Source organism: Epinephelus moara, chromosome 7, assembly GCF_006386435.1.
Source record: "Epinephelus moara isolate mb chromosome 7, YSFRI_EMoa_1.0, whole genome shotgun sequence".
Lineage (NCBI taxonomy): Eukaryota > Metazoa > Chordata > Actinopteri > Perciformes > Serranidae > Epinephelus > Epinephelus moara.
In genome coordinates, this window is record NC_065512.1 from 21,475,678 (window position 1) to 21,490,477 (window position 14,800).

The window sequence follows — 14,800 nt, forward strand, 5'->3', positions numbered from 1 at the left end:
ACTGAAGAGCAATCTGATTAGAATTTGGGGGTTGTCTGGCGACCTCTAGCTCACCTTATAGAGTATGGGCCTCATACAGGCTGAGTCCTTTGCAGGGGCTTGCCCGTGGCCCTGTTCTGCATGTCATCCCCTCTCTCCCACCTTTCTCATCAGTCTATGGCTGTCCTATCAGTAAAGGCAAGAAGGCCAAAAAAAATGTTGGTGGTTCAAGGTCAAGGTCAGGTCAGGTCACAAAACATGTTTTTGACCATAACGCCAGAATTCTTATGCTAATTATGTCAAAACCTCACACAGGTGTCTGATAAGATAAAATGAGTATACAAAAGGTCAAAGGTGAGCTTCACTGTGACATCATAATATTCTGCATAAAACACTTTTCTGGCCTTTACTGAACATCATAACTCAGGAACAGAAGATGAAACAATTGGTCAGATACTGAATTGGTGACATTAATCTGCCCACCTTGAAGCTGTGCTGATTGTATAGATCTTCTGTGCTGCTGGGGGAAGATGTCTGTGAAGAATCCATAGCCCCTTTCACACTGCCAGATTTTGTGCGAATGTTGGGCCGTTTTGCCGGCAAGCTGCGAGCGTTTAGACACACAGAGAGAGCCGGGTTGGCGAGTTTATCCGAGGTGCCCAATTTTCTGCCTCGTAGGGTAGTCATATTGGCGGAACCTTTTTGGTTTAAACAGAATGAAGCGGCCTTCCGCCACGGGAGGGGCTGTTGATGACTTGTGGGAGGAGCTGTTGATGACGCCCCACGTGCGAGCCACTGGCGGTGGATAAACATGAAACAGCTGATAGCAGGAAGAGAGGAAAGTAGAAAGAGGGAAACGCAAACCTGACAGACAGTAAAGATGAGCAACTGGGGAGACAAGGAATTGCATGCCCTCCTTGCCCTCGCAAACGAAGGGGCCATTAATCGTTTGTCTGTTCCAAAGACAATGGATGGAAGCCTGATTTTGTGGGCCTACAGAATGTTTGTTTTCTTTTTCATACCCAAATGAGCTTTATGATGTAGTGTTCCCATATAGTCAGAACATTTCCCTGGATGCTCTTAGTGTCATCTGAAACATCTGACCCAATTCACTGGAGCAGCTCCAGACTTTTTGCTTTATGACATCACAAATTTGAGTTTAAGCACACTAGTTTTTTGTTCCTACTAGCTGTAGGAATAACATGTATGAATTTGAAAACTGGGCGAAGTTCTCCTTTAAGTCTTTGTAGTATATTTCCTGCTTTTTACTGGTGTAATCTAATGTAGTAAATCACTAGTGTGAAACTAAAGATAGTAGTTTCTAAGAAGTTAGGGAGGGTTTTGGACACAGACTAATGGATTATGTTTTGGATTTTTGAATAGTTGGCACAAACCAATCCAGGGGTCCCTAAGAGAGAGGTCTGCACTTGGACCCTCTTACTAGGTTATTTGGCATTTGTTTCTTTAACTTTATTTTTCCGAGAAAGTTTGAAAGCTGTTACTGTCACACACACACCAGAACAGAATCAACAAAAACAAACAGTTCACAGTAAGTTATTTGGGTTTGCTCATTATTGTCTGTGCTAGATCCTGTGGCTTTATCGTCCTGGCTACTGGTACACTTGGTTCATAGATGAACAGATAAACATGTCTCTGTTGTTTCCCACTGCTTACTGCTTGTTTGTTTTTCTTTTACTGCCTCAGCTCTTATTGCAAATTATTGTTCTGCCTGTTGTCTGGCTGACTTATGAACAGATAAAACAGTTCACAGACACGAATGGATTTCAAAGCTCGCCATGTAGTTGCTTCAGAAATAGCAGACAGTAAGGCTTGAAATTTCTCTCCAGACATTGTGATATAACTGTGGCTGTGTCGGAAATTGTTAAACGCCTTCACTATTCACTAAAAAAACCATGTGATGCAACATCAGTTTTCAGAAAAAAACACAGGTCATTTCAGGTCATGAACAGTGCGATGGTAGATGTTAGTGACCATCACTTGCTCACTCCTTTTTATATTGAATTGTGGCATGTTTCAGTTCTTTTATACCTTGTAGGATAAGATAAACCTCGCCGGAAAATTTGAGGAGCAAATACAAAGTGGCAGGTGAATACAGTAGGCCTGTATTGTAGATAGTGAATTAGTTTAGACGCATCCTGAGTCATGGAGGTCTTTGCAAATGGTAGCTACTTAGCAATAGCACCAATAGCATGCCAAAATATTGGTAAAGATACTTTATGATAGAAGATATGACAAGCTGTGTCAATGGAAGGAAATGGAATATACTTCCAGTCTCCTAAGTGGGTGTGGTCGTCCGTCTGCTGCGTACCCCCACCTCGTTTGGAAGTTCAGTAAACGTCATGTGGATGGATGAAATCACTATATACACTATATACAGTACAAATTGAATGTTTATTCCTTCTTTTGCCGCTCATTTTTATCTGTTTGCTTAATGTCTGATAGCAACCGTCACATAAGTTGTCACCAGATGTCGCGAGAGTATGTTGCTAACGGTCATAATATGTACTCACTTCCCCTTTTTTCCATTGGAATAAACGGAGCCAGGACCACTGCTAGTCTCCTAAAGGGGCGGGGCAGTGGCAAAACCCATGTGACACAGATTCAGGAAGTGAATCTAAAGTGGGCTGCCTCGGTTTAGCCGTGGTCTCTGATATCAGCTCCAACCTACCTGATTCTGTGGGTATAGCTAGCTTCCTCAACACACCATTTTCAAACTCCATGAACTTTGAAGAGGTGTGTGTGAGCTCATCGTTGCTCCAGTACCATCACTCATTTATTTTTTGCAGCACACTGTACTGTACAACCACAGATTGAGTCATAAATGTGGTCTGTAACCACTCATCCCCCATGACATAGAACAAGATAAAGTCTAAACCATTGACTGTGTAGGGCATCATGGTGGGGCAGAGGTTAGCATTGTGGCCTTACAGCAAGAAGGTTCTAGGTTCAAACCCATACCTAGAGGGTTGTGGGTATGAATCCACTGGCCAGCTGGGGCTCTTCTGTGTGGTGTGTGCTTGTTTCCCCCATCTAAGCATCACATACTCCAACTCTAAAAAACTAAATTCCCTTTATGTCTGTCTCTATGTGTCAGCCCTGTGATAGTGTGGCGACTTTTCCAGGGTGTACTCCTCCTCTCGCCCAGCGTCAGCTGTGATCGGCTCCAGCCCCCCCACAACCCTTAAAAGAATAAGCAGTTACAGAAAATGGATTTATAGTTAATAAAGACGGAGGACATGAAAGCTCCTCAAAAGTGAGGCCAAAACATCTTAATCACCTCCTGGTGGCTGGCTGCAGTGCAGGTCACCAACCCCACACCCTCCATGTTAGCGGATGGGACTTTAACCAAACTCAAAAACGAAAGTACATGTCAAATAAATGTTTTTTGTGATTTACAGACTTATCACCATTGTGCATGTTCAAGTTTTGTTTTTTTTCTGATAAGTTCGGATTCAGTTAGCTATTTTGCTATCAAAAGGGGGTGTGATGTCATGATTAACCACTGCGATTGACTCGCTGTTGAGTCGGGTGGGTGTATTGGCGGGACCTCAATACTGCGGCTTTACCCCCTCAAACCTACACCGCAAACTCAGGCTCCAAATTACATCACCAGTGCGAGATGGCAGCGCCCATATTTGGGATGTTTTGGCTTCATTTTTGTGCAGTGGGAGAAAGTGGAGACACACCATCCATCTTTATATACAGTCTGTGTTTTTAACTAGTGAAGTTTTTCTTTAGGACCAGAATAAGTCAGTACAGTAAGTTTCCCAGCTCAATGAATTATTGAATTAATTATTGGATTTGTTTTAAAATAATTGGCCAATCCAGGCAGAATATCTAATCTCTGAAAATACCATTTAAACAAACATGACTGAGACAAGAATGTTCATGATTATGGCTTGCAGGGTTGTGCTGAGGTTATACAGTAGTTTGACAAACTGTACAGTAAATACTGTATTCTGACTTAATGATTAGCACATCTACAGACAATGGGAACTCTGAATCAAAATAAGAGTGTGTGTCTTTCTTTGTGTGCGTGTGCGCGGGTGTGTGTATACATTTATGTCATCGTCGTGTTTAAAGACAGCCGCCCCCATAGCAAGACTAATAATCTTTTGCTAGACGTGCCTCAGTGGAGCCTGTGACCTTGCATTGCTCAGATTCCTCTGTTTGAATAAGCAGTGCCCCCACCAGAGACTTTACAGGCTATAATTCAAGGCACCGGGTGTGCGAGTGCCTGTTTTATCTACACCCTGACTAAATGATGTGACACTTGAATGTCTGTAAAGTTATTGACTTCTGGGCCCAGTAAACATCTTGATAACATTGCAGTACAATAGCCTGACCTCAGCTGACTTGACGTGATCTGGAGTGTCATCATACTGTGTGCAGCTTTTCATTTTCAGCAAACACGTAAAAGGAAATGTGTTACAGCTCGCCTTAAAACCTTCTAATGACGACCCTGTTTCGGATCAGATCAATTTTTTTGTTTACTGACATCAGGTTTTATTGTTCACCACCCCTTGGGAACGTTACGAGAATGGTGTAATTATCTGGAGTGCGTCACAGATTTACTGTGTATGGCTGTCCAACAGATGGCCAGCTGACAGAAAATCTTGGGATGAATGAAATCAGTGTTTTATGAAATACAGTGGCCTGTGATTTTTTTCTTTTCTTTTCTTTTGGTTTTGTGTGGCATACCTGGTCAGTCTGTAACTCTCACATGACTGCCTTTACCCACACTGTATTGACACAGTTTCCAGGAATGTTGACCCAAGACAAACACTCAAAAATGCCCTTCAAAACTGAAATGTGTGTGTTTGTCATAGTTAGTCAGACTGTAAAGAAAATCCCAGCCACAGGCTTATGAGACAGTGGGCCCTGGGGCACAGACATGCAAAAGTCCCCACCACCTCTTCTCTATAGGAACAAAGAATACCGATTTTATGGTTGTTTAGCCTCTTTTTTTAATGGTTGTTTTGTGTCTCTGTAGTTTTCTGTGTCTTTTTAATTCGTTGTTTTTGTGTCTGTGGTTGTTTTGCCCCGATTTATAGATGTTTTAAGTCTCTTTGTAGTTACTTTTCTTCTCTTTGAAGTCAATTGTGTCATTTTGTAGTAAGTTCGCATCTCTTTGGTTTGCCTTTCATCTCTTTGAAGTCATTTTGTATCTCTTTGTGTTCATTTTGAGTCTCTATGTAATTGTTCGTGGCTCATAGTCATTCTGAGTCTGTTTGTAGTTGCTTTGCATCTCTTTGTGGTTTCTTTGTGTCTCTTTGTAGTCATTTTGTGTGTCTTTGTGGTCATGTTAAATCTCTTTTTAGTCATTTTGCATCTCTTTGTTCTGCTTTCCATCTCTTTGAAGTCATTTTGTGTCTCTTTGTGTTCATTTTGAGTTTCTTGTAGTTGTTTGACATCTCTTTTGGTCATTTTGAGTCTCTATGTAATTGTTCGTGGCTCATAGTTATTCTGAGTCTGTTTGTAGTTGCTTTGCATCTCTTTGTGGTTTCTTTGTGTCTCTTTGTAGTCATTTTGTGTGTCTTTGTGGTCATGTTAAATCTCTTTTTAGTCATTTTGCATCTCTTTGTTTTGCTTTCCATCTCTTTGAAGTTATTTTGTGTCTCTTTGTGTTCATTTTGAGTTTCTTGTAGTTGTTTGACATCTCTTTTTGGTCATTTTAGTCTCTATGTAATTGCTTTATGGGTTTTATAGTTATTTTGCATCTCTTTGTAGTTGCTCTGTGTCTCTTTGTGGTCATTTTGTGTCTTTGTGTGGTCACATTGTTTATCTTGGGTCATTTTAAATCTCTTTGTAGTCATTTTGTGTCTCTTTGTGAATGTTTTGCCCATTTTCATAGTGGTTGTGAGTCTCTTTGTGTGTTTTGCATGTCTTTGTAATCGTTTTATGTTTTTTTTTTTTTTTTGGTTTTCATTTTGGGTCTCTTCCTGGCCGGTACATGCTAATTTGAGTGGCATTTTGCAGGTGAAGGCCAGGAGGGCCCTTGAAACTTTGGGTACCTTGGCCTGTGCCTGAGAGGCCTGTTCAGTAATCTGTGATCCTAGCACACCAAGTAATGTTCACTAATGCATGGGGTGTTGCCTGCGCATTTAAAAGAACATATAAAATACTATGAATCCATCTTTCCCACAACATACACTGTAAAACACAGTGTCTACAGTCACAGAAACTCTGTCTTGTGTCTTATTATCTCTCACATGTCTGTCCATTTGCAGCCATTTCTTCAGGCTCACTGAGTAAATCTGTCCACTTGGTTGTCTTGTGACTTGTTTGCAAAGTGGACTTGAGCTCTTTCATGTAATAGCCTCGCTGCTTTCTAAAACCTGAGGAAGAAAGGATTCCTTTCATGCTGTCTGCTGCACTTTGATTTTCAATCAGATTATTGTCTGAGAAAGCAGAAACAATTTCAGTGACATTTAAAAAAAGAAAAGAAATACACAGACATGGACGTAAGTTGAAAACCATTCCCAGTCATCTCTAAAGTATTAATTTGTCTGGCTTGTGTCAAAGCAGAACTGAATTATTACAAATGCTGAAGCAACTCTGAGAATGATTTACACTTTCTTGTCCAACTACAGGGTGTCGACTAAAAGCAAAGCACCATCTCCGCCTGGACTAAAAAAGCTGGAATCCCCGGGTTTCTCCCAGTGGTACCCAGGACACCCTCATTTAACAATGGACCAGAAGGAGAACCTCATTGATAAAGACCTCTCTCTGGTTGTGGTTCTGCCAGGTGGAGTAGAAGAGATGACCACAGTCCATGGAAGGTACAGCCACAGCACTGTGATGCAATTTGAGCAAGAACACTATTGTGTATTTGTAACATTTCATTATTACATTTAAACTCTACATCATGATGTCATCACACTTTAAGTGCAGTTCCAATTAGATTGAGTCACATAGGTGGAGTCGCTGATTGTGTGATTTAGTTAATATTTGTACTAGCAGCAGAATTGATTGCATTCCTTCATTTTTGTGTCCTCACCAAATGATGTAAGGACCAAAGAACTTTTGCAACTTGAACTTTTCGATCAGCCCTTCCTTGACTGCATGCTGCAGTGCATTAAGGACACACACATCTTACTCTTCAAATCTTAAGCTGCATCTGCACATCAACACGCGTCAACATACCTCTGTGTCAGAGTTTTTAGAACAAGGTGTCCTTCTACAAATCTACTCACTCACACAGCTCAGACTTTCCATCAACAGAGTTTACCCAAGATATTATCTTACTCACAATGCACACAGATTACAAACGCTCTCTCCTGGGTGTCTTTTGCACCTTGGCCTCTTGAGAAATGATTGGGACCAATCCAATATGAAAGGATTAGCTCCTGAATTCTTTACCTTCTTTTCTTCCTCTAAACCTGTTTTAAGTGCCTACACAATACTTAACGCTTTACATTGAGGATTACATTTAAACTGTATTATCAGTGTCAGGAAAGCTCCATGAGACTACTGTTGCTACTGTGACTTACTGTGAATTTGCTTTGTATTGTTTCCACACATTATGCACAGCTTCTTTAAATTTATACTTTAATTTTATACGAAATCAGCTGTATTTGTTGCTCTAAACAATTAAGGGGATTAATCTATTAGTTCGACAACAGCAAAAGAATCAGCAGCTATTTTAATAATGGATTAATCGTTTTGAAAAGTCATTTTCTAGGCAAAAATGCCAAACATTCTCTGATTCCAGCTTCTAAAATATGTGGAATTTCTGCTTTTCTTTGATTTATATAAAATACGTTTGAGTTTTGGACCATTGGCTCGACCAAACAAGACATTTGAAGATGCCCCACTGGACTAAAGAAAGTGTGATGGACTTGTTTAAATTTTTTCTTGATTAATATGCAAACATAATAATGAAAAATAAATTGATAGCAGGGGCAATTTTAATGCTTAAAGTTGTCAAACCATACATATATTTACCTTTGATTTCAAAATTGTTCTTATCAAAATATTTTATTTTTCATTGTGTAACTTACCCAGATTTTATCACTTGTCTCCCCTCTGCTCATCAACACATTATTTGGTTTTTGTGTCATCGTGTCCTCTGTATCTATTTCAGCAAACCCCTCATGGATCTATTAGTGACGCTTTGTGCAAAGTATCACCTGAACCCGTCGAGCCACACCTTAGAACTGGTCACCACCAACAAGAACAACACCAAACTCAAGCCCAACGCTCTCATAGGAACCTTGGATGCAGAGAAGATCATACTTAAACCGAAAGGGGAGGATAAAAATAAGAAGGCGGGTCCTCAGATGCCTGAGGTACATTAAACGCATCACACCATGCTGTCACATGTAGTAAACATCACTGTTTGCTGTTCATGTTGAGTAAACTGCGGTACATTTTTCTTCTCCAGGCAACTGTTCGGATGGTGATAAACTACAGGAAGACCCAGAAAACTATACTACGAGTCAATCCTCGAGTGCCCATGGCTGAACACTTACCAGCCATCTGTGAGAAATGTGAATTTGATGTGGAGACTACAGTTCTGTTAAGAGATGTCCAATCACTGGCCCCTTTGGACTTGTCCTGCTCTCTTAATGATTATGCAATAAGGGAGATTTATGCAAGAGACACTAGAGGTAAGTGCTCATGTATTTAAAAAAAACACATGCTGCATATGATATTGGATATTAACATACTACTAGTATCTCATCAGCTCACTTGTTGTGTGTTATTGCTGTAAATATATACCACTTGTTTTTCGCTAAATCTCATGCTTGGTGCCTGTGCAGGACAACCTGCTTCTCCTTTGAGTCCAGTCTCACCAACACATGCAGGTATTTCAGTTTGTAAACTGTATGATTCATATCAACAGAGCTGTCATATTTCTAACCAATGTTGGTGTGTTTGTTTATTGTTTTCAGGAGCAGTCACGCCGGGCAAAGATAAAAATCAGAAAGAGAAAGAAAACAAAGGCCTCTTCAGCAAGTTTAGGAAAAGCAAGAAAAAATCTGACCAGGTAGTGCAGGGCTGTTGTACCGATTATGCAAATATACAGCAGTATCAGAAAGTAACTTTAAATGTCCAGAGGGAGGTTTGTTGACTTTGGTTTGCCATTGGTCAACGTGCACTTTGTCGTTTGGGAACAGGCTTCTTATCATGTTCTGATTGGATGTTTGTTCTTTAAAGGCAACGACAGCCAGCGCCCCAGCTTCCCCTGTGCTTGTGAACAAGCCTCGACCTCTCAGTATGGCCTTACCTATTTCCAACTCGTCTCCGCTCGGCTCCCCCACACTACCCGCCGATGTGCCAAAGAAGAGACGTGCACCCCTGCCCCCGATCCTCATGTCACAGAGCTGCTCCTCGGACCACAGCACTCGCCGGAGAATAAACTCTGAACCTGGTACCCAACTGGACAGAGACCAGGTGAGTAAATATTAAGACAGAGGCACTGACATTTCAGCAGAGCCACGATCACGAATTTTTCTGTTTAGGTGCTTTCTTTATGTAACTTCATCAATCCTGTTGTGCACCATAGATTGCTGGTTTAAGTCGTGGGTCCTCAGCTGAGTCTTCACTGAAGAGAACCAAACGCAAAGCTCCTCCACCCCCCACGTCCCCTAGTGCTGTTGTCCAAGAAACAGCTCCTATGGATGAAACTTTGCAAGGTTTGTCTTCATGTACATTTACATTTTCAATATCACTCAGTAGAGCTGCAAAGTTCTTTTTTCCCCATGCATTTAGATGGTTTTACTGCTGCGTTAAGAATAAAATATTGCCTGCTCTGTGATGTTTGTCATGTGTACTTTGGCCTCAAAAACAAAGACCGGCAATTTTAAACTTTGAAGTCTGCAGCCTTTGTTTTGTGTGACTCTTGTGCCTCCTAGTGGTCATTATTGAACAGTGGCTCGCTTTAAACATTTCCTGCAGCCCCTAAGGATACAGGATCATGGGAACTATATAGTCGTCAAAGCACAAAGATCATTCATTTCAGTGTTTTCTCAATAACTCTGCTTCATTTGTGATTTTCTGCTTCATTTAAGAATTTGTGCTGCACTAGTTGCGCTTCCTGTTCTCTATACTGCCTTTTCATTTAGTGTTTTAACTCTTGACCTTTATCTGCTTGTTTTTCTGGTCTCTGTTGACTCTCTACCTCTTTTATTTTCAAATGTTGACATACTCGAGGCAGTCGTCTTAGTGTTTTGTCTTCTCTTTTTCAATGCATCAACTCACTTTAAATAGTTAGAAATCAAGTTGCTTGTTCAGATACCTGTGAAATGTCTGTAAAAGTCAGGACGATAAACAAATGTATTCTAAGAAGTAATTTTTGCCACATTCCAGATCGCTGTAGGTTCTGAATTCCCCGGTATTTTTCCTTGGTTGAGTAAAATTAACTTGCTTTGACATACTTTTCCTGTGATTGTGTATAGAAAAATCCGACCCTCGCTGTTTCACTGTTTTGTCCTGTGAGGGAAGCTCCACCCGTCCTGTATAGAAAGCAATTTAAAGTAAAAACAAAGAATATTTTTTTGTAGTTCCCCCCCAAAATTTACCAAGGTATGATAAACAAACGCAGGCAATTTAGTTTGGCTTAAACAACTGAAGTGACCAAGATGGGAGAAATATGAAGACTTGCAGCCTCACATAAAGTCGGGGTGCGCCTTGATGTTTTTCTTTTTAGGCTCAGTTCACACGGACTACAAAGCATATTTTATCACTTTTCTTTTGATGGCATCTAATCATTGTTTAAGTTGCAGTTTTATTTGCTATTTTGGCGTCTCTGTCGCTACACTGATGCATTGGAGATGAGTGGAAGTTTGCTTGAAGACAGCATGTCTGCAGGTCTTTAGAAGTCTTAATATGTCTTCAGTTCAATTTTACAAATATTGGGCCTCAAAATTCAGTTAATGGTCTTGGAATTTTGTGAGTTCTTAGTTGCCACAAACAATTAATCTCATTTCATTTATCCATTTTTTAATTTGTTGTCAAAATGAGTCTACATTTCTGATGTTACATATCTTTAAACCTACCATTGAACTTAACACTCTCCTTTAACTTTATACTTGCACTTACCTGCTGGCAAAATGTAAGTGTATACTAACCTTTATACTTATCTGCAATGGTTGAATAAGAAACAAAGATTTATACAGAAATCAGTCTTGAATTGGGTAAAAATTATCTTGAAAAAGTCTTAAAAAGCATTATTATTAATACTTATAACTTTATTTATATGGCACCTTTAAAGACAATGTTGTACAAAGTGATTTGACAAGCAAAGCAAAGCAGAAATGGGATACTCAGGCGGCAATTTAAAAACAGAAAGCCAAAAAGGCCTCCCGAACATGAGCCAGACAAGACTAGGGAAGAGATTAAGATGAAGTTAGAAGAGGAAGACAAAAAATGCAAGATGCGGGACACAGAATGTCAACATAAATAAAGACAAAGACCAAAAACAACAAAAGCAATAAACCACACAATAAAAAGGAAATTAAATATATAAAACATCGTCAGCAAATCTATAAAAATGGGGTTTAGGAAGTGATTTAAAAGAAGTCACTGATTCTTTGAGCCTTATCTCCGCAGGCAGGTCGTTCCAAAGCCAGTGGGCCCCGATGGTAACAGCACGGTCTCCTTTAGATTTAAACCTCGACTCTGGAGCAGCCAGAAGGACCCCACCTGAGGATATAAGGCATTACATTTAAGTGTCTGATACCTGTAAACACCCTGCTTGAAGGGCTCGTAACACTGAATTACAATCCAGAAACAATGTCCCTGTTACTGTGGATGATCCACAGACCGTGCTGTCAACAGAAAATACTGAAAACTATCCACAGAAATGTCTGAAAATCAGGATTAGCCTACTTAACAACACTCCATCAAGTGTATTCTGATTAGACATTGCAAAAGCTAGTGTCCTGTATGTGACACAAACACCCCATATAGACAGCAGGCTTCTCTCTTATCTACTCCCCTTTAAATTACTTTTTTTATGCCTCTGTGTTTTTCTTCTTCTTGTTTTCTTTGCTCCTTTGTTACCCGCAGTCTCCGTAGTAGCGGCATATCTCCCAGACCTCATTAAAAGAAAGTGTAATCACAGACTTTATCCGACTGCTGTCTACATGTATACACTACCATTTCCGTCCTCCCGTTGCTCCTAATTTTTCAAACACTTAAGTTCACAGAGAAAGATCACTTCCTCTGCTGTTTCCCCAACAGCCCCAGTGCTGCTCTGTAGATACAAAGATCAGAGGCTGAGAACAGTGAGAAGCTGCAGTTTTGTTTAAGTAGCCTTGAAATTCCTTTTGCTCTCTGCGGCTCTGTGATGCACTTCCTCTCAGTGCTAAATTAAGAACTAGACAAGGGGGAGTGAGATGTGAGAGATTAAGTGGAATTCATTCATCAAAAGAACCTTTTTTAATGCAAAGGGTGAATGAGCGTACCTATGAGATAAGAACCGTTGGATGCTCGGTTTCTCGTGCATATGTTGGGGAAGTCACATCAACAGTTGTTTATACATTACAGCCAACACATGCCCTTGAAAAAATAAGCTAAATGTGATGTTGGATGCTCCACTGATCATCACCTAGCAACATTTTCCTTCCAACACCAGGTACGGTAAATGTGAATGATTTTACACGACTTCTTTATGGTGTTGTTTTGCAGGAGGTGCAGCTGCTAACACACTGGAGGAGATTATGGAGCAAGAGGAGACGGCTGCCTCTGCAATGTCTGCAACTGCTAGTGAAACCCAGGGAGAGGACAGCAGCCTCAACATGTCTGCTGATGTCTCGTTGCATTCCCCGTCCCCAGATACTGAGATACTGAGCACAACGTCCACGGAGCGAAATGGGGAAGATCAGTCTTGTGATCTGTCCTCAGATGGCAAGTACGAACTCTAGTATGACTTCTCCAGCCTCAGCCATGTTTTAACTTTAGTATTAGCAATACTTTTAATTCCCCTTTTCTTGACTTTTACAGTCAGCTGCAGAGCACAATGAATGATTCTGCAACTCTGAGTGTGGTGGTGGCAACTGATGGCACAGACTCATCTGAACCAGCAGATACTAGTGGGTTTGCCTGAATGATAGTGGTGTTGTTCATATCTTTTCTTGAACTCACTGTGCCAAAGTTCAAGTGTTTTTTTCTTCTCCAAGAAAGTCAGCACATCCGTCTCACATTACAAATGTTCTTTTCTGTACAGATAGTGGTCCATGTTCAGTTGAAAATGTAAGCCAACACCCGGTTTGTGAAGAGTCTACACCTCAAAGTGTGGACTGCAGCACTGTACCCAGCAGCCCCCCTCTGCCTGTGATGCAGGATGCAGAAGCACAGGCCTCTGTTGAGGCAAACACTGAAACCCTCCGGGAGCAGACTGACAAGTTGGAGAGCCCGGTAGCTACGAGCACATCACGCCCCACTGGAGGGGATGCTCAAGTGCAAACAGATTTCACACCCCTACCTGTGCCTCCACAGCAACACACGGACGCAGTCCCCTCCTCAGCTAATGCTCCCACTTTTGAATCAGCGGGGAAGAAAGATATGGCCACTGCAACAGAGGAACCGGACGCGCCTGACCTCAAACATGCCTTATCCCGCACCTCGGAGACCTCATCGTGCCAAGACTCAACAGCAAGTGCTCCTGCCACAACAAAGGCGTCGACTATTTATGCCACAAACTCTGAGCCAAAGCCCAAGCCTTCCAACGAGCTGACAAGGGACTACATCCCCAAGGTGGGGATGACAACGTATACTATCGTGCCTCAGAAATCTCTGGAGAAACTGAGATATTTTGAAGTTGCACTGATACTGGAGCCGCCTCCTGCAGCTCCAGAAGAGGGACTTGATATTGGTTCTCTTCAGTTGGAGGAGAGCACAGCACCGAGGGGACAGACGGAGGTCCCAAAGGAAAAAAGTGAGCTGCACTCAACTACACCCAGGGAAGACATACTGACTAGCACTACTACTACTACTACTACCCAAGACACTGTTAATGGAAGTATACCTGTATCCATTCCTCCCTCATCACCAACAAGTTTACCTAACGCAGATGACAAGATTTCATCCTCAGCTAATGGGGCGTCCCAAGCAGGTTCACCAGCACAGGTCAAGGAGATGAAAATTCCACCCGCAACTAAACCTAAGCCGGGTTCTTTCCGCTTGGCACAGCACAAAAAAACACCTGGGTATTATGTAACCTCAGCAGCAGAAAAGAGTCTCGCCACCAGTCCTGGCTCTGGCCAGAGGGAGGCTCAAGGAAGTGCAGAGAGAGCAAAGTTACCACCCCCTCCTCTTCCACCTCCTGTGCAGTGTCAAGAGGAGACAACAGGGGCCGCTAACGTCGAGCTCAGCCCTAAGGGGGATGACAAGAATGTAGCCTTCCAGCAAATGACAAGGCAAAGTAGTTTGCCATCTAAAGAGCCAAGCGGACGGTTAAGCTTGGAGAAATTAAGGAGCTTTGCCGCCCCTAGGCCCTTTTCTCCTACAACCCCATCCCGCTTCGCCCAGGCAGTGTCCTCTGCTGTGAAAAGGAGCCACTCCTTATCCCAGTGGCCAAAGTCGCCTCAATCTCCTGTTTCACCACCCGTCTCCCCAATCACAAGCCCCTCATCAGTCACAGAGTCGGGAGGATTTTCTGAGCTCAAGGTGAGTTCTGACTGCATTGTATACTTGCATATGAATATCTAAATAAAGATCAAAGCAGCACTTTATACTCTCGAGACCACCGCCGCTGGTAATAGCTTTTATATATATACTTAACTCATACACTGATGTATTAATGCTCGGGTAGAGGAGCACTTTGCACTGCTGAGCAAAGCAGTTTTTTGGT

At 41.7% G+C, this 14,800-nt stretch overlaps 1 protein-coding gene across 3 annotated transcripts in view; it reads left to right on the plus strand.

Annotated features, from left to right (window-relative positions):
- Positions 1-14,800, plus strand: part of cobll1b (cordon-bleu WH2 repeat protein-like 1b) — a 31,770-nt gene that overhangs the window by 15,285 nt on the left and 1,685 nt on the right. For 2 of the 3 annotated variants that reach the window (XM_050048711.1, XM_050048713.1), the window contains 10 exons: positions 6,594-6,782; positions 8,087-8,291; positions 8,387-8,612; positions 8,766-8,810; positions 8,898-8,992; positions 9,163-9,399; positions 9,512-9,641; positions 12,637-12,859; positions 12,952-13,040; positions 13,175-14,616. In XM_050048711.1, coding sequence (XP_049904668.1) covers positions 6,594-6,782; positions 8,087-8,291; positions 8,387-8,612; positions 8,766-8,810; positions 8,898-8,992; positions 9,163-9,399; positions 9,512-9,641; positions 12,637-12,859; positions 12,952-13,040; positions 13,175-14,616 — 2,881 coding nt within the window. The remainder of the gene's footprint in view (positions 1-6,593; positions 6,783-8,086; positions 8,292-8,386; positions 8,613-8,765; positions 8,811-8,897; positions 8,993-9,162; positions 9,400-9,511; positions 9,642-12,636; positions 12,860-12,951; positions 13,041-13,174; positions 14,617-14,800) is intronic. The other variant, XM_050048712.1, reaches the window with a different exon arrangement.